Source organism: Delphinapterus leucas, chromosome 3 (assembly GCF_059928025.1).
Source record: "Delphinapterus leucas isolate spDelLeu-1000000601 "Yukka" chromosome 3, BTC_Dleu_Yukka2, whole genome shotgun sequence".
Lineage (NCBI taxonomy): Eukaryota > Metazoa > Chordata > Mammalia > Artiodactyla > Monodontidae > Delphinapterus > Delphinapterus leucas.
The window spans coordinates 15,709,405-15,728,964 of NC_143131.1; the positions used below are offsets into that span (position 1 = coordinate 15,709,405).

Genomic DNA, 19,560 nt, shown 5'->3' on the forward strand with positions numbered 1-19,560 from the left:
ATTAGATTATAAGCGAGGCTACTGTAGCAGAAACTCCACAACACAGTGGCTTCAGTTTATTTCACATAATAGCCCAACCAGCTTGGGTCAGCAGGGCAGCTCTACTCCATGATGCCATTTAGAGACCCTGGTTCCTTTCACCCAATCGCTCTGCTGTCCTCTGAGATGAGGGTGGCAACGTGGGTGAAAGTGGCAACACCTCATCTCCAGGTGGGCAGAGGAAAAAGAGGCAGAGTGTAAAAATGCTGCTTGTCTCCAAGTTGGAGATGATCTGTACTTAGATTGAATCCAACCTCTGCTCACATCCATTGGCCCTAATTTAGTCACATAACCACACCTTGCTACCAGGGAGGCTGGGAAATATAGTCTGGCCGGGAAGCTCTGTGCCCAGGAAGAAAGAACAGATCTACAGAACAGTCAGCCCCACAAACAATCAATAAATTATTATTCTAACACTGAAATGTTTGCAGCATTAACAAGCTAATCAAATCTTCCTAATCTCCATCAGTTTCAGCGGCATTAATAATTAATGTGCCAACTGCAAATGAGTCTAAATTAAATGACAGGTATTCTTCAATGCACTTATAAATTTCTCTAGGACTACAAGCGATTCCCTTGCAAAAATGCCCGCTTGCAGAGTTGGAAACACAGCAATTATCTGGTCTCCTACAGATGAATTATTGTGAATTCCAAATTAATCATGTCCAACGGAATCTTAACAGAGTTTTGAAAAATCTCAGACAGAGGAAAGCAACCTAAAATTAAGAACTCACAAATGATCAAAATTGGTTAAGGGCCAAATTCATTCACATTCTAGGCAAGAAAAGATATTTTATGTGGTAACATTTATGTTAACTATGTATGTATCATGTATGTAACATTAAAGGACATATTAAATTCCACGTGTTTCTCAATTTAGAACAAGGTTCTTTCACAGCCGCTGCAAATAGAAGGGACTTGAATAGATGTTTACAGCCCCACTGAGCGTGCTCCTTAGGATGAGACGCTGCTGAACATTCTGTATGAACATGCTGTGACGTTAAGAACGCTGGATCAGAAATCTCTGGCTTCTTTTTGTTGTCTCCCTACAAAGGTTACTGAACTTCCCTAAATCTATTTTCTCGTGTGTGAAATAGGAATGTTACCTACACTTCACAGTGGAGAAACAAAACATGGCACAATAAAGCACTTTGTACTCTGTAAAACACAATGCATAGTCCACAAAGCAGAAAGAATACATCGAGTCATCATCTAGTCTGCGGATGGGTAGTGCAACCAATCTGCAAAGCTCCCTGGGGCTTTGGTAAAATACACAGAGAGGGAACGAGATTATATTCTCTCGCTTTTGACCCCAGTCTTGATGTCTCAACCAAAGACAGATGAATCAACTTGCAAGGTCCATCCCATCCTCGGATTACTCCCAGGAGAAAAGAGTCCTTACAAGTCACTCAGCCAGCTACAGCAGCCAGTGCTAACTTGGCCCTAATTCAGAAACTTTAATAGGATTACTCTGGTATCTACTGTCAGTTTAGACACCTAACTATCTTACAGATAATAGGTGTTAGCAAGTATTGATAAGGATTAAACTAAAAATTCGGATTTAATAAAAATTTACTTTGGGGTTAATTTGGATAAATATTTAATTTTAAAAATGTGAATAGCAATTATACTCCAACAAAGATGTAAAATAAAAAAAAAATTTTTAATGTGAATAAATAATTGGAGAAAGAAAAAAGCACTATGTCACCAATATATTTTAAGTAGTGAAATTAAAAATGATCAAGTGTGAAGTTAAGGATGGGAGCTTCTCCTTAGGCTCTAAGCTGGTAGTTTGACAGGTTCTGCCTCTTCTCCAATGTGATGGGCATGACATCACGTCAAGAATATGCAGCCCTGAAAGGACCAACGTGGGGAGATCTGGTAGCAAATTGCTGTGTGGGAACGGGCCAGGAAGCCCCAGGAATCCCAACTACAGAAGTCAGAGAGTGGGGTGCAGTGCACCCAGAGGATGAAAAATAGACACACATCAAAGGAGAGAATGACAAGGAAATCCAGTATCAGACATTTCCCTACTTTCCTGAACCACAAAGAAGTCCACCCTGGCAAAACAAGCTCATTCCTCATGCTGTTTTGTTTCTTCAACTAGAGAAGTTGTTTAAATCTTTTTTCTTTGCCTTCTTTCCCAAGTAGAGCTTTACTCCAGAAAGGCAAATAAACTGAATTTTTAAAAGTTATGATGTGGATAGAGGTGACAGTGGATTGCTTCACAAACTTAACTCAGAACGAGTCTCTTGAAGACTGGAAGAAGTAGATAATACATGAATGGGATGGTTTCAGGTCAGCAAATACGCTGTCCTCATCGCCACTCACAGGTAAAAAGGCCTCAAGGGGCTTCCCGGGTGGCGCAGTGGTTGAGAGTCCGCCTGCCGATGCAGGGGACACGGGTTCGTGCCCCGGTCCGGGAAGATCCCACGTGCCGCGGAGCGGCTGGGCCCGTGAGCCATGGCCGCTGAGCCTGCGCGTCTGGAACCTGTGCTCTGCAATGGGAGAGGCCACAGCAGTGAGAAGCCCGTGTACCGCAACAACAACAACAACAACAAAAACGCCTCAAAATTAAAAGGGCACCAATATAAACGAGGCACTCAAACAGTGCGGTGCTGGTGTGGGACTTGGGGGTTAGAGAGGAGGAGGGGTCAGCTGCAGCGGGAGGGAAGTTCTGTGTGGAGAACACAGTATGGACACCTCCCAGCAGTCAGAAGATGAATTAGGCTTACCAAGTCGAGTGAAAAAATACTCAAAGAAAAACAAAACTGACAAGAAATATAGCACAATGTCCCGTACGTTCAGCTAAGTATAGATTAAAAACACACCCCATGCCAAGCACTGTATAGTTTTCTCAGGATATAGATTCAGAGAGGTCAAAGACAAGAAGGTGGGTACTTGTGTGACGAGAATGTTAGACAGGATGAAGGAGTAAAGTTAGACTAGGGAGCCCTCCACTTTTAGATAGTGAACCCGCGTACTAATGAAATATAATTCATTCCATTCTGCACCCAAAATTTAAGGAAAAAGATGTGTCTCCAGCTAGCGAGGGCTGCTGAGTGCATGGTAAGGGCAAACACGATCTCCAGGCATCCCTGAATCCACTCCTCAGAAAGACCACTGCGCTGTCCAGACATGCCCCTCCTCAGAGGGGCACCTGCCCCACCAGGGAGAACTTGAAGCACTTACTTTGTGCTGCGGACTGAGCGAGGGACGGCTCCGTTGCTGATTTAATTAACGGCACAACCTGTGAGGTAATAAACACCTCATTTTACAGATTTCAAAGACCAAGTCACTTTTCCAAAGTCAGAAAGGTAGCTCAATGGATCTGAACTTCATGTTTACTTTCATTTCCAATATATCATGGCCTTCCCCCTAAACCACTAAACGGAGCATCTCTGCAGAGACTGAATCCTGAGGTCGTTCTTGTTTCTCAAATGCAATTTACACATTTTACATTGATTTTCTTCCTACTCTAAAGGCGGCACTGGAAACTGAGTCTCAGGGTGAAGCACACTCGTTCTTTCTGGGATCACATTTAGAAATGAAGACCCTTGACAGCAAGCCACTGACATGCCCTTTTACTTTCCCTGGATTTAATGAAAGTGCCCAAACTGTCACCACCTTGGGAGCCATAACACATTCCAGGGAGGGACATTCAACTCTGCTCCTCCAGAAGCTTCAAAGCCCCCTTACAGAGGTCCCAACGCCATGATATGGTAAGGTGTTCTTCTGAAAATTAAACCAGGTTTGGAGCAGACAAGCCGCTCTTGAATTCCCCACATTATTCTGACAGCCCTAAATCAGTTTCAAGCCGAGACAACAAAGCAACTCTCAGAAGGGCAGGGCCTGCGTCCAGCTGACACAGCACTCACTTTGCAAAAACACGACATTTCAACCCTGTCCAAAAATTACACTGGAGAGCCAATACGATTCTGACTTTTATTATCAGGTCAAGACAGAGAAAGTACAGGAAGAAGTAGCAGCATAAGGGTCTGCTACCTGATCCCGCTTCCACGGGTCCCCAGGCAAGAAGGACGCTTGTGCAGAAGGATGATGACGCAATCCCTGGCCGACTCAGAACAGCACTTGGGGCCTGAAGTGCATCTGCTTGGTGGCGTTGTTCTTCATCCCCATCTTCAGCATCCATTTGGACTTCATCCTTTGGACATACTGCATGTCCCGCTGGCGCACGAGAGCTGCTCCTGGGGTTGGAAAGGGGATAAGAAATGAGGCAAAGGTCTGTGACCCGTGATCAGAGAAGACCCAACTTGGCAGAGAATCAAAGCTAGTTTCGGGTAAGTGGGTTCTTATATTTAAACAAGAGTTATTATCTGGGGTCTCTATCCAACGGGCCTTGCGCGGTTTATTGCATACCAGAACTTCTCTCTATATACATTTTTCTGGGATGAGCCTCTTTAGTTTTCATCATCTGAAAAGGTCTATAAGCCCAAAAGGTGAAGCCCCATTGACCAAAAGGGACAGAGAAAGGCAGACTATAAACCAAGTCAGAGGGACTTCCCTGGTGGCGCAGTGGTTGGAAGTCTGCCTGCCGATGCAGGGGACACGGGTTCGTGCCCCGGTCCAGGAAGATCCCACATGCCGCGGAGCAGCTGGGCCCACGAGCCATGGCCTCTGAGCCTGCGTGTCCAGAGCCTGTGCTCCACAACGGGAGAGGCCACAACAGTGAGAGGCCCGCGTACCTCAAAAAAAAAAAAAATCCGCCTGCCAATACAGGGGACACAGGTTCGATCCCCGGTCCAGGAAGATCCCACATGCCGTGGAGCAACTGAGCCCGTGCACCACAACTACTGAGCCTGCACTCTAGAGCCTCCGCTCCACAACAAGAGAAGCCACCGCAATGAGAAGCCCACACACCACAAAGAAGAGTAGCCCCCGCTCGACGCAACTAGAGAAAGCCCACGCACAGCAACGAAGACCCAAAGCAGCCAAAAATTAATTAATTATAAAAAACCAACTCAGCTCACAGGGAGCCGTAGTGAAGGAACCTACGTGTATATAAACACAGAGCCATTTACAATGGATTCCAGTGCCAAAGCTTTCCAGGCCATCAGAAGGCAGCTCTCTCCCTTCTCTCTATACTGTTTGCAGTGGACTGACTTTCTCCTTGAAGATCCAAGCATAATGAGCTTCACTCAGCAGACACATCAGAATAGATTTAAATAATTTCACACTGATGATGTTTCAAAGCTTAACAATTTCAGTGGCTTGCTCTAGCTCTGAGTCTTACTAAGTTTTCTATGGAAAAATTACAAAAGGAAGAACCGACAGCTGGCCTTTATTATGTACATGTACTATGTCATACATGCATTATGACAGTCAACCTGCCCAACTCTACAAGTAGGTCCTATTAATATCATCTTCACTTTATAAGTGAGGAAACAGAGGTTTCGGTCAATTAAATTACTCATACTCATTGTATAAGAACCTACAAGTATATCAGGTAAGTCATGTTTGACTTCACAGCTCAAACTATCGCCACAAGGATATTTAATTCCTCTGTATGACCTCCAGGAGAATTTCAACCTTTGCTAATTGCTAAACAATTATTTTTGTAACTATACCTCCTGAAAAAGGTAATGGTCTATATGAGTTTTAAAATAGTTACTGTGCTAGGGAATACAAAGCTTTTAAGTCATGGAGCTTTGGGCTTATTGCCATAAATGTCTCAAGTGGTCACAGAAGCCCCCAGGGCCAAGAAGGTAAGTTTCCCCTAGAGAGGACCCACAAGGACAAAGAAAAAAACCAGTTCACCCGAGGCCCCTTGTGCGATGCAAGTTCCTGGGCCGGGCCTTGTGGTCCACGTGGACGTACCTGTGCTGCCAGCCCAGCCCAGGGCTCTGTACTGCTGGAGGACCCGGCCCACAGCCTTCTGATTCTTAGCAACTGCCACAGCTCTTGACAAGCCAAACCGCTGTTTGTAGTATCTCATCAAGGAGCGATGACCCACTCTGGCACCTGTTTTTCAAAAGAACAATATTGAAGCACTGAGTTGGACAGTTTTTCAAGGCAGAGCTATAAAAGTAAAGGCTTTCTGAATCAGAATTTTCACTTTTATCTAGCTGGAAAATGGATGTGCCAGAAGAAACAGTGCTTTAATCTGCTGAAGAAAGATGAAGCTGCATGTTAAACAATGAAAGAAGGAAAACCAAAGAGTAGAGACACTGAAAAACAGAGATAATGGCAAGTCACTGCCAGGTGAAAAATTCAGCATCTGTACTGACAATATGCTTCCCTAGAAATTCACATAGCTGCCCCCAACTAATACAGATAATAGGATCCGAGGAGGTAAGGAGCTTTAACTTTTTTTTTAATAGAAAAAAGATTAAGCACAGATAATGGCCCTGATGTTTAGGTCTACAAGCCACAGTCTGAGTCTAGAAGAGACACCAATCCACTTTTCCTTTGCTTAAATTCTCTATTGCAGTGGTTCTCAAACCGGCAATTTTATCCCCAGAGGACACGTGGCAATGACTGGAGACATTTTTGGCTGTCACAGCTAGAGGGAGGCTCCTGACATCTAGTGGGTGGAAGCCAGGGATGCGGCTAAACATTGTACAATGCACAGCACAGCCCCCAAAACAAAGAATTATCTGGCCCAAACGTCCACAGTGCTGAGGCTGAGAAACCCTGCCCTACTGCTTTCTAAACGACGGAAGTCGCCTGGTGAATCGTAGTTTTATTTTATTTTTTATTTTTATTTTTTTCCGTTATGTGGGCCTCTCACTGTTGTGGCCTCTCCTGTTGTGAAGCACAGGCTCCGGACGCGCAGGCTCAACGGCCAGGGCTCACGGGCCCAGCCGCTCCACGCCATGTGGGATCTTCCCGGACTGGGGCACGAATCCGTGTCCCCTGCATCGGCAGGCGGACTCTCAACCACTGCGCCACCAGGGAAGCCCGAACCGTAATTTTAAAAGATGACTAAGATGAATCCTCTCTCCAGGTTTTACTTACTGAGAAGGATCTGATACAACCATGTCAGTCAATCACGCTTTCAGAAATGAACGCTTTGGACTATCTGTTCTTTTATAGGACAAGTGTGCTGACCCCTGGATCTCAGCTTCACAGCAGGTGAAAGTGAAGGGGGATGGCTTCAGTGATGACACACTCCAGGCTCCATCAGAGCGCCCTGGCTCTTGAAAAGTTCTCCTGGGCCACCGGCATGAGATCACCTGAGAGCTTACTAAACCCAGGCTATACTTTCACAGGAATATTAACTAGAACATAAGCAATCAAATACATTCCCAGACAGACATCAACGCATAGAAGCTTAACAACAGCATACACACAAGGCACGGAACAGCTGTTTCCACTGAAAACGAATTAAGGAAATACAGCCAGGTAGAACCATGTGTACGGCTGCTATGGAAGCTTTACACTTATATATATAAAATCATTTCTTTCAGAATATTTTGTGCAGAAAGACCATGAACAGAATACTGTTAACTATTGTAGATGGCTATATTCGCTTTTAGGACCTTGATTTTTAACTTGCAAGAAAAAATTCTGTCAGGTTATTTCGTTTCAAGTCCCTATACCTGGCAAGCTACCTGGGAAACAGTTTGCTCTCTGCGCAGATATGGAAAAGTGGTTACTTCCAGTTGACTGCTTGGTGATCAGACGCAAGAGATGACAAAGAGAAACTTTCAATTCAGAGATGATGTGGCCTTTGGATACTAATATGGATGAAAAGATGCTTCCCAGGACCTGACTGTTCTGGCAGCAGAAGAGTTAACAAAGCTCCTAAACCACAAGAAATAAGTGAGATACAGCGGATGGAGAAGGACTCACTCTTAAATGGAGACTCTGGCAGGAAAGCCCAGCACTGCTGATTATGACTTTCTATTTATAATATAGGCAGGATGCTCTGTGTTTGCAATGATGATTTCCTCAAAATCATTAAATGATAATGCTGCTGGTCATTAGTACTTAATAAATCGATTTATTTACATTCGTAAGCAGCATTTAGAAATCCGTTATTATTGAAGGTTGGCTTCTAAAACATGCTTGAAAAAGTTTCATTAATCAATGCCAAGGTTTCCGACACCTGACAGGAGAACGCTAAACATTCGGTGTTTAAAGTTACTCCTGTCCTGTGGCAATGACAGTGAGAGCCTAACATTAAGCACCGAGTACGATGTGCTGAGGACAGCTCAACTGGAAGGCCCTTATCAAGGAAAATTCGTTATAGAACACGGCGTGCCTGTCCATAAATAACAGATGGGTAATGTCTGAGTTATGACGAAGCCACAACCTGTCCATCTATCTTTCTCCACAGTAAGAACTGCTTACAAGACTGTCACTCCTAACTTAAAACATGATACAAGTGAACTTCTTTACAAAACAGAAACAGACTCACGGACATAGAGAACAAACTTACGGTTCTCAAAGGGGAAAGGAAGGAGGTGGGGAAGGGAGAAATTAGGAGTTTGGGACTAGCACATACAAACTACTGTATATAAAATAGGTAAATAACAAGGCCCTACTGTATAGCACAGGGAACTATATTCAGTATACTGTAATAAACCATAATGGAAAAGAATACAAAAAAGAATATATATATATATATATATATATATATAAAAAACAGAATCACTTGCTGTACACCAGAAACTAACACAAAACTGTAAATCAACTGTACTTCAATTAAAAAAAAAGACTGAGGGCTTCCCTGGTGGCGCAGTGGTTAAGAATCCGCCTGCCAATGCAGGGGACACGGGTTCGAGCCGTGGTCAGGGAAGATCCCACGTGCCGCAGAGCAACTAAGTCTGTGCGCCACAACTACTGAGCCCACGTGCCACAACTACTGAAGCCCATGCACCTAGAGCCCATGCTCAACAAGAGAAGCCACCGCAGTGAGAAGCACGTGCACCGCAACGAAGAGTAGCCCCCGCTCGCCACAACTAGAGAAAGCCCATGCAGCAACAAAGACCCAGTGCAGCCAAAAAGAAAGAAATAAACAAACGAATAAATAAATGTATTTTAAAAATTTCCACTCCTACTTAACAAATAGCCTAACACTGGGTGACATTAGACAGTGAAAAAGAAAATCTCTCTAACTGTAAGTTTCCTAAGAAGATTGATCACGTGCCTTTCGTGGATCCAGCAACAGATTCATCTGGCTAGTCAGCAACTAACTGGATGTGTTTTCACACCAACTTGCTCCACAGGAACTGAAGAGCAAAGAGGGAGGAACTGAGCCAGACCACAGTCTTCAAAATAAATGCTCATAGCGCCCTCTACCGGCCACTCTATGCCACTGCCTCTGGGATCATCTACTTGACCTGAAGCAAGTAGATTTCAGGAATCACAACTCCCCGCTGCTTTCAAAACCAGTTTAAAGCAGACTCTGCTAAGTGTAGCTGATTAAGTACCACTAGGCTCTCCACATTAGAATCCTTCCCAAGTCAGCTTCATGCTAACATCCACGCTGACCCAGTCATATAACTGAGCATAATCAAGGAAGTTTCTGAACGGTAAGTTCGTTCAAAGACATGACCAGGTGACTGAATATACTGTTATAATATCACTACACACGTATACAGTGTTTATTCAGAGATTTCCTATTTTCTTGGTTCATTACAAAATCCCCAAGTCAGCACTGAGACACGGAGGTAAACCAATGGACACAAAACTGTCATGTCTCATTATAACCAAGACTGACTAGAGCATGACTGGTTTTTAAAATGAGATGGTAAAAGTGTATGTAACTGTATAGCTGGAGTAAATTTCCAAATATTGGGACCTTCTGATTCACTAAGAGTGCTATGTTCTGTTGCTATTTAAACAAATTCTATTATCAGGTCTCAGCCCCTGGTCATCTGTGAAGAAGACCCAGGAAGGCAGCGAATGCTGTACATTTAGATTTTTCCATTCTTGGCTCTTAATCTCGTCCAAGTCACAGATGCTTTTCAGAAACTACAGCCTTTCCCCAGAAAAAGTGCACTTACCCACACAGTCAAAAGAAATCTGTGCGGAGGAATTCCCTCACGGTCCAGTGGTTAGGACTCCGCGCTTTCACTGCCCAGGGTGCAGGTTCGATCCCTAGTCGGGGAACTAAGATCCCCCAAGCCACGCAGGGTGGCCAAAAAATAAGTTAATTAATTAAAAAACAAATGAAGAAATAAAAAAATTTAAAAATCCGTGTGGCCACACAGGTGACTTTATGATGTAACAGCGTTTCCCCAGGAAAATGCACACACTCAGAAAAAAGTGCACAGCTAGGGACGAAAGCTGAGATAAGGCAGCACCTGGCAGCTGGTCTGGCCTCTCCAGAGTCTAACAGTACAATATCGCCCAGTACTCCAAGACCAAGCCGCTTACTCACTACTTCCCAGTCTCCCTTAAGAGCTGCCCTGAGGTCATCATCCAGTACTTTAAAACAGCATCACTTGGTACGTGGACACGTAGCTGTGAGCAAGGAAATTCATGCTTAAAAAACCCAAGAGGGCTTCCCTGGTGGCGCAGTGGTTGAGAGTCCGCCTGCCGATGCAGGGGACACGGGTTTGTGCCCAGGTCCGGGAAGATCCCACGTGCCGCGGAGCGGCTGGGCCCGTGAGCCATGGCCGCTGAGCCTGCGCATCCGGAGCCTGTGCTCTGCAGCGGGAGAGGCCACAGCAGTGAGAGGCCCGCGTATGGCAAATAAATAAATAAAAGTCACCTCCAACCTGCCAGTCACTCAGTCAACAGACATTTACGCGGCTCTTGTGTGTCTGAGGCACTGTGCGGAGATGGAAGACGCCAGCTTTGTCCTCACAGAAACGGGGCAGAAGGCAAGCCAGCCCACAGGCACAGAGGAGCTAGAGCCACATCACGACAGCTGGGCAGGGGGCCCAACGTGAGCCCTGCAGGGCGAGGACGAGGAAGGGGGGACAGAGGCAGCGCCCAGGCAAAGGCCCAGGGGAGGGAGACTGCGTGCGGGCGGGAAAGGAAGAGCGCCAGACACCTGGGAGACAAAGTGACCCTGAAGGCAAGGGCTCCCCCTGGGAATTCCAGAGGGAAAAGAAAATAGACTGGTGGTCAAGTGGAAACCAGGCTGGAGACGGCCAGACAGGAAGCTTTCATGGTGACACAGATAAGGAGAAAAAAAAAGAAATAATATTCAAAAGCCATTTAGGAATTGCAATTAGTCACCATCTGGATGTGGGAGAGGAAGAGTGGATCCTGAGAAGACACCCAGGTTTGGCTTTGGCGAACCTGAGGAAACTCCATCGCTCTGGGCAAATGTGTTGTCTACATAGCTAAGGAGTCTTTAAGCTACAGACGTCTTAAGTCCAGATGAAAATTTCTCTACTTCTAAAATAGGATATGCTCACTGGTGAGCAGCGTTGCTGCAAAATGAAGCCCACGTTCCTAGTGATCCTACTACACGCCATGCGCCGCTGGCAGGGACCATTTCATTCACTTTCTCAAGGTCTACTGTGATCTCAGTCTCAGTTAAGGAAGGGGAAGCTAATGAAACTAGGGGCTAAATAAACAGTCTTAGAAAAGAAGCTATTAAGCTTATTTCTGACATTCTGCCTCAGTATTTCCACCACGGGAAGGCGGGACTCGGTCCTCTGTGATACATTTAGGCCTGTTTTGCTGCTGCGTATTGTGTAGGCCACAATATCCTGCTGCATTGCCGCTTCCCCCCACTGTAGAAGAATTATATCCTCAAGACAGGTTCTGCCGGCACTGTCCTTTCACTGTCATTGTCTAAAGCTGCCCTTAGCCTTAGAAGGTTATTACTCTGGGTTAAGCAGGGCTCTCTATACCTAAGCCGTGCTATTCCAGGTGGAGAGCAGCACCTCAGGGTGGCTTCTTCATGGCAGACGTCTCCATTGGCAATGTGGCTGTTCCTGCTCCCACCATCACTGCAAATCTCCCAGGCAGTGGAGACAAGTGGGGAAAGGGCTTCGCTGACGAGGTCCATGATCCTGGGTAAATTACTCAACCTGTCTAAGCTTCAGCTGGCTCATATGTCAAATAAGGATAACAGAATCTAACTCAAAGGCTTGATGTAAAGCTAAAATAATATATCTGCCTGAATGTGCTAACTGCTCAGTAAATACGAGGTATTATTAGGATCTTATTATCTTATCATCCCATTCCCTGTCCTTTTTAGACACGTCTTCTGTAGCTGCCCCCATTCCTATTAGCTAAGCATAACACTGTAAGCAATAATGCATACTTCTCATATTCATGGCTTTCCTTCTTCTATTCACATCTGGGACAAAATCCTGCCATTATGAATCCTGTTCCCCGAAGGAGAAGGCAGAATTCAAACTCCAAGCCTCCCCCTACACCCAGAATACGGACAGGAAACCTGGGTGCTGTCAATCAGGTCCACCCATGCCAAACTAACATATGCAAGTCTGAGCCACCATGGAAACAGGAATCAGTTCAAGGAATAAGAGCAAAGTCAAGTTTAACAAGAAAAACCTGGATGGGGCCAAAAAACCAGATAATAAACAGAATACAAAAGGTCTATGTATTGAAAAGAAAGGCAATGACTGATTAAAGCATTACGAATCACAACAAAAGTGAGGAAAACATTGATGCAATTTAAACAAAACAGCCAAGACAGAGCTACGGGGCAACCTTCAGAGTTCACCTCATCCAGGGGAACACAAACACACACTTGAAGCTGTAGGGTCTCTCCCCTTGGTGTGGAAGGGAAGTGATGGGAACATGCCGCTCCGATAATCTCAGCGGCATGCAGCTATGTATTCTGGACAACTGCACTTACCGGAAGGGAGAATCAGCTCCATGGTGTCGTCTTCATATTCCAAGGCCCTTTCTGAGGGCAAGTCCTCAGTCCCATCAGGATCCTCCCCTTCCTTGTGATCTGGGTAGCTACTCCTGGAACCATGGAATGTCATTAATACATAGACCAATACCTCAAATTTAACTAAAATACTGCAAACCTACTAGATAACTAAAGGGGTTAGGGGTGAGAGGTTAACAGTTGCAGCGACTACACTGAAAGCTTTTGGAGAGAAAACAATTTGTTAGCATTTTGTCTGTAGTAAAGTATGCAAATGGCCTATGAATTCAAAATGGATCCCAGACCTAAATGTAAAATACAAAACTATAAAAAATCCTACAGATAATATAGGAGAAAACCTAGATAACTTAGGGTTTGGTGATGACTTTTTAGGAACGACACAAAAGGCACAGTCCATGAAAGAAATAACTGATAAGCTAAACTTCATTAAAATTAAAAACTTCTGCTCTGTGAAAAACAATGTCGAGAGAATTAAAATACAAGACTCAGACTTGGAAAAAAGTATTTGCAGAAGACACATCTGATAAAGGACTGCTATCCAAATGCAAAAAGAACTCTTAAAACTCAGCAATAAACAATCTGATTAAAACATGGGCCAAAGGCCTTAACAGACTCCTCACTAAGAAGATACACACATGGCAAATAAGCATGCAAAAAAGATGCTCCACAACATATGTCATCAGAAAAATGCAAATTAAAACACAGAGATACCAGTATGCACCTATCAAAATGGTCAAAATCCAGAACAATGACAATATCAAATGCTGGTGAGGATCTGGGGCAACAGGAACTCTCATTAATTGCTAGTGGGAATGCAAGAGGGTACAGCCCCTTTGGAAGAGCTGGCGGTGTCTTGCAAAAATCAAACACACTCTTACCGTAAGACCCAGCAATCCTGCTGCTTGGTATTTACCCTAAGGAGTCAAAAACTTCTGTCCATACAAAAACCTGCACATGAATTCCAGAAGATTTATCCAAATTCTTAAAACTTGAAGAAACCAACATGTGCTTCAATAGGTGAATAGATAAATAAACTGTGGCACATCCATACAAGGGAGTATTTTTGGATTACACAAAAAAGAAATGAGTTAGCAGGCCATGAAAAGACATGCAGGAACCTTAAAAGCATATTACTAAGTGAAAGAAGCAGTCTGAAAAGGCTACATACTGTATGATTCTCATCATACAACATTCTGGAAAAGGCAAAAATATGGAGACATTAAATATCACTGTTTCCCAGGGGTCGGGTGGAGGAGAATGATGAACAGGCGGAACACAGAGGATCTGTAGGTCAGTGAAGCCACTCTGTATGATATTCTAATGGTGGATACATGTCATTGTATGCACATTTCTCCAAACTCATACAATGGACAATACCAAGAGTGAACTCTAAACTATGGACTTTGAGTGATAACTGATGGATCAACTTGGTTCATCAATTGTAACAAATGTACCACTGGGGGATGCTGATAATGAGGGAGGCTATGCACGTGTTGGGTAAGGAGTATATTTGAAATCTCTGTACCTTTTGCCCAGTTTTGCTGAGAATCTAAAATTTTTCTAAGAAAGAGTGAGCAAATAACCTATAACAGAATTCCTTCACCTCTGTATTTGTTTCTCTCCAGGAGGGCTGGCAAACAGAGGAAGAGGAGGAGACTGTACAGCTGGAGATGCAGCTCTCCTCAATTTAATCATTACAAAAACAAGTCCTAGAACAGTGCTGAACAACAGAAGTCTCTGATGATGCAAATTTTCAGTCTGTGTGTCCACTATGGTAGCTACTTTTAAAGCACATCTGTTTTTAAGCATAGGGCTTGAAATGTGGGGAGTGCAACTGAAGAACTGAATTAAAAAATTTTTACTTAATTAACCAAAAGAGCGACATGAGTACACCTAGGAATCAGCAAATTAGACACTGTAGTTCCAGAAGAATCCCTGTGCTTCTACCGCTGTTCATAAATACACATGGAAAATAACTGGAGAAATGTACACTAAGGCAGATAAGCCAATAGGAACAGACAAAAGACTAGATCAGATACTTCACAAGAGATATCCAAATGGCCAGTTGATATATAAAAAGGTTCTCAACTGCATCAGTCCTCATCAGGGAAATGCAAATTAAAACCACAATGGATACCCCTACAGAGCCACCAAAGTGGCTATAATGAAAAACTCTCTGTCAGGACAAGTAAGAAATGAGAAATCAGGAGGAAAATGCAAAAGGACAACTTAAAAGACCAGCACTTTTCTGAACACCTGTATCAGGTGGACTCTGCACACCTGGCACGGTCATTATACACACCTGCTTGCACAGCAACCTGTGCTAGGTCATAGGCACACTGACACTAAGAACCAGCTGTTCCAGAATTCCTAGCATGGATTCGTTGCATGATGTATGAAATAGTCGAGATTCTAGGTAAAGGTGGAATAATTTCACCAACAAGTGATTGGGATAGGCCTGGTGCAGCCACCAGCTCAAGTCCCTTAGGGGACAGCCTGTGATTCAAGGGCTCTCAGGGAAACCAAGATGTGAACCCTAACCTCCCTGCCTCTGTTCCTGAGGTAACTGGCAAAACTGAACTTCTGACCATGGAAACCACAACAAGCAAAAACAAGTTTTCAAACCACACAAACTGACAGTTTGGGCCTGAGATCTTCTCCGGGTCAGATATGTGTGTTTAACTCTGTGATACTCAGTTTCTCATCTACAGAATGAGAGGAAATAAGTACCTCCTAAAAAAGTGTGCTAAGAGGTATGAAGAATACGATACCGGACAGAGCCAGACACAGACAGTTATCAGGTAGGGGCACGTGCAAATCCAATGCAAATGTGATCAGCTGGCTTCGCTCGACATTACAAACCAGACTTACCTAAAATCATAGAAGTCTGCAAATTCCAAAAGAGCATCCCCATCTGTGAAGAGCTTGCAGTGACTCCTGTCATTCATGTGAGCCTGTACAGCTTCCGTGGAGTAGAAGGACTTCCCCCTCTCATTGCACCACAAGCAAATCTTCCCCACACCAACTTTCTCTCCTGGAAAAATAAGTTGAGAAAAAAATATGAAAGCAGCTTTTTGCAGCCAGATTAGGGCTCATTGTCGATGTCCACACTTCAAAAAACAGCCATCAAGTTGCTGATTTTCACAAAATCGGCCGGTCACTCAATCCAAGATTGAGGAGAAGCCCCAAATTAATGCCCCCCAATAATGTGGTATTTTGTCATTCAAAAGGAAAAAACGACTGAACTTACCCAAATATTTAATCAGTCCCTTAAGATCGGAAAGATACTCTACATCAGGAATAAAGAAGCTGTGCACTTTAGTCATATGAGCCACATTCTTCGTGAGGGAGCTTGAATGATGGGGACAAAACAAGCAGTCAGTTATGGGGATGGCACCACGCGGGGTGCTTCCTCCAGCCTCTTCCTCCGCTGCCTCCTCCTCCGGGGCTGCAGCATCCTCACATTCCAGTTCCTCATCAGAATCAATATCCTCCCAGTCTGCAAGCCAGAGATTTGAAAAACAAAGTTAGCTGAAGATCTCAAAGTCAGCCAATCATCCACCACACACCGGTCGGCATGGCTAAGGAATGCCTTCACCCTTCTTTTTCAGCGCACAGCAAACCCCTTGAAGGAAGCACGTGCTCCTTTCCTATGCATATATGAACACATGCAATCAGCATCAGGGGGATGAGGGAAAAATAGCTCATTAAGTCAAGAAGCCTAGATTGCTGGCTCCGGCCTCACACTGCAAGTTAGCTAGCCGATTCTGAGCACCTCAAACTCAGAGCAAAGCCATCATGACCAGAAACCCAATGGAATTAAACATTCTGCAGCACATGGTGTGAGGGTACTATGTTCTCCTTCTGCATATATTAACAATCTCCTCCTTCAACAGAGAATGTATCCTTTCATTCTACAAATATTTACTAAGTAACTATTCCCCCCACCCCCCGTTAAGGTTTCAGTCCCCGAATCGACAACAGTGAGCTAAACACACAAAATGCCCTGTGGGGGTGCTGGCCACACCAGCCACTTCAGAAACCAAGGAAACACCCTCACGCATCACTTTCACCTGAAAACGGACACCTCCCCCCTCCAACCTCAAAGATAAACTGGAAGCTTGAGGACCAGCCCCGTCCCCCGCCCCGCCCCGCCCCCCAGACAGGCCCCCACCATCTGCATCCAGGTCGTCCTCACTCTCCTCCTCCCCCTGCTGTTTGGCCAACTTCTTCGCCTGCTGTTCAAACCACTGCAGCCGGGGAGGCTTCTCGACCGGGTCTCGCTGCTGAGTCCCACGTCCTCCAGCGGCCACGGTCACTGGACTCCGGGACTCCGCCTCGGGCGCTGGGGCCGCCTTCTTGGGAGACGTGGACGGCTGGGCCTTGATGACCTGCTGGATGGCCGCGTTCACCGCATCCCTGTCCACGCCCAGCCCTTCCTCCAAGTTCTTTTCATTCAGGATCGCCACTTTCCGACTCACCGCCTCCTTCTCCAGCTCCACGTGCCGCCGGGACCTCAGATGGTTTTCGTAGGCCTTGAAGGAGGCAAACTTCTTACTGCAGACGGTGCAGTAGGTGGCCGCGCCCTTGCTCTCCGGCTCCGCCAGGGCCCGCTGCGCCCGCACCCGCTCCTGGAAGCCCTCGGCGCCGACCGGGGCCATGCCGGCCACTTTGCGCCTCAGGTTGTAGCGGTGCCAGTCCGTCTTGTAGTGGGCCCGCTGCGCCTCCGCGTCGTCCAACAGCGCCCGGCAGGTGTTGCAGGTGTAGGTCGCCATCGCCAGCCGGGAAATAAGAGGCCAACCAAGGCAGCAGTCTAGCGACCACTGAGCGCCCTGACCCCACCAGACACTCGGACCGTAAGCCTCAAGACCCACGAAGAGCCGGATTGCGAGCTGACTTCCGGACTGGATCGAATTATTTCCGGCCGGACAGGAAGTCCCGCCTCCCGACCTGTAGCCACGCCCCCGCCGCGGAGAGGCCAGAGGCCCCGGGAATGTGGGGGAAGCCCGGGAGGGATCCGGCCCCGCCCAGTCGGCCTGAGGTGGGTGTTGATTGGGTTGGCGTAAGGAGGGCTGTGAATGGATGGGCCTGAGGCAGGTGGTGATTGGATGAGCCTGAGACGAGTGGTGATTGGATGGGCCTGAGGTGATTGTTGTTTAGGTCTCCGCGAGGTGTGGGATCGGTGGATCCGCGTGAGCTGGGTTGACCAGAAGTAATAGGTGTTCATTGAGTCGACCGAGGTGGGTGTTGCCCTGAGTTGGGTGTGATCGACAGGCCTCGCCCCCGCAGGTTACTGTCCTTTTTGGCTGTGCTGTGAGGCGTGGTGCTGGGAAGGGGACCACCGCGCGGGACGGAGGACTGGGGAGCCGGGAGGACTGATGCGTGCGACCGCCCGACCGTCTGGATTCTCTGAGGTCCGCGCCCTGCACCCCTGCAGCCCGCGAGTGGTTGTCACGAAAGCCAGGGATGCTGGCCAGCCCGGGGGTCGGACCGGAGACTCGGGTCAGAGGCTGAGGGAACTCACAGGAAAACCGGAGACTCCCGGCTAGAACCTCGGCCTTACTGGGGCGGAAAGGGCTCAGGGGAAACTCCTGGATGGAGAGTTTGCACCTCGGAGCGCAGAGTCCAGCCCAGCCGCTGCCCAGTAGAAATAGAATCCCAGACAAGTAGGTCCTCTTAAATCTAATAGTAGCCGCATTCTCATTAAAGCCGAAAGAGAGAGGTAAGATGGCCATATTTTATTTAAGCCAGTATATCCAAAATATTATCATTTCAACATGTAATCAAGCCAGAAGATTTAGTGAGACATTTTACATTCATTTGTTGGTACTAAATCTTGGGATTCCAGTGCGCATTTTACAGTTAACAGCACACCTCAGTTCAGACGAGCCTCGTGTCCTGTACTTAGTTAACTATGTCATGTCATGCGTAGCAGCCCGTTTCTATAGGAAGCATGAATGTTAAAGGCGTAGGGAGTTCTTACACTCGTCTGCGCAGCCTAGCTGAACCAGTCCGTCCTTTTTCAGAATTGGACATTGCATGTTTAAAATCCAAGCGGCCCGTAGCACCAAAGAAGATATTGACGTTTTTTTAAAATGTAGGTTAAGTCGCATTGTTCTTCTTGCTGAAAACCTTCAGTGGCTTCCCCTGACTGGGAATAAAGTATAAACACATTCCTGCCCTGGTCTGAATGTTTGTGCCACCCCCCTCAAAAAGAAAAAAAAATTCATATATTGACAAACGAATTCCCAAAGTGATGGTATTAGGAGGTGGCACTTCTGAGAGGTGATTAGATTCTGAGCACATAGACCTCAGAGACCCAAAAAGGGATAGAATAAGAAGTCTGAGACTAGGAAGAGGCCCCTCACCGGACCATGCTGGCACCCTGATCTTGGACTTCCAGCTTCCAGAACTGTGAGAAAAAAAAATTGTTGTTTATAAGCCACCCAGTCTGTGATATTTTGTTATAGCAGCACAAACTGACCAAGAGGATTGCCCTTCTATTCTAGGAGGCCCTACCCCGCCTTCTGACCGCCTGTCACACCTCCTTCCCCACTCTGCTCACCCCACTTCAGTCACACTGACACTTGATGTTGCTCTAACAAGGCTAAGCAAACATCTTTCATCTCAGGTGCATACTAAATCTCAGAAATTCTTTACTGTTATGCTTGGATCGAGTATTGCTGTCTTGCTCCCTTACTTTGCAGGTTTCTGCCCAAATGCGTTTA

The 19,560-nt window shown here is 45.9% G+C and overlaps 1 protein-coding gene across 1 annotated transcript; it reads right to left on the bottom strand.

Annotated features, from left to right (window-relative positions):
• Window positions 1-3,970: 3,970 nt before the first annotated feature.
• On the bottom strand, window positions 3,971-17,637 carry ZNF622 (zinc finger protein 622). Its single transcript, XM_022581418.3, has 6 exons — window positions 17,007-17,637; window positions 16,083-16,331; window positions 15,704-15,866; window positions 12,794-12,906; window positions 5,878-6,021; window positions 3,971-4,247 (listed from the first exon to the last, which is right to left on the bottom strand). Exons 1-6 carry the CDS (start codon window positions 17,605-17,607, stop codon window positions 4,120-4,122), a joined length of 1,398 nt encoding a protein of 465 aa, XP_022437126.1. The 5' UTR covers window positions 17,608-17,637; the 3' UTR covers window positions 3,971-4,119.
• Window positions 17,638-19,560: the final 1,923 nt, after the last annotated feature.

Excerpts from the sequence above, each read along its gene's own strand:
- ZNF622 (XM_022581418.3), bottom strand. The coding sequence starts at position 17,607 with ATGGCGACCTACACCTGCAACACCTGCCGGGCGCTGTTGGACGACGCG. Across the intron at positions 16,332-17,006 it reads GGACGACCTGGATGCAGATG|ACTGGGAGGATATTGATTCT; the intron begins GTGGGGGCCTGT and ends TCTGGCTTGCAG. Across the intron at positions 12,907-15,703 it reads GCAGACTTCTATGATTTTAG|GAGTAGCTACCCAGATCACA; the intron begins GTAAGTCTGGTT and ends CCATGGTTCCAG.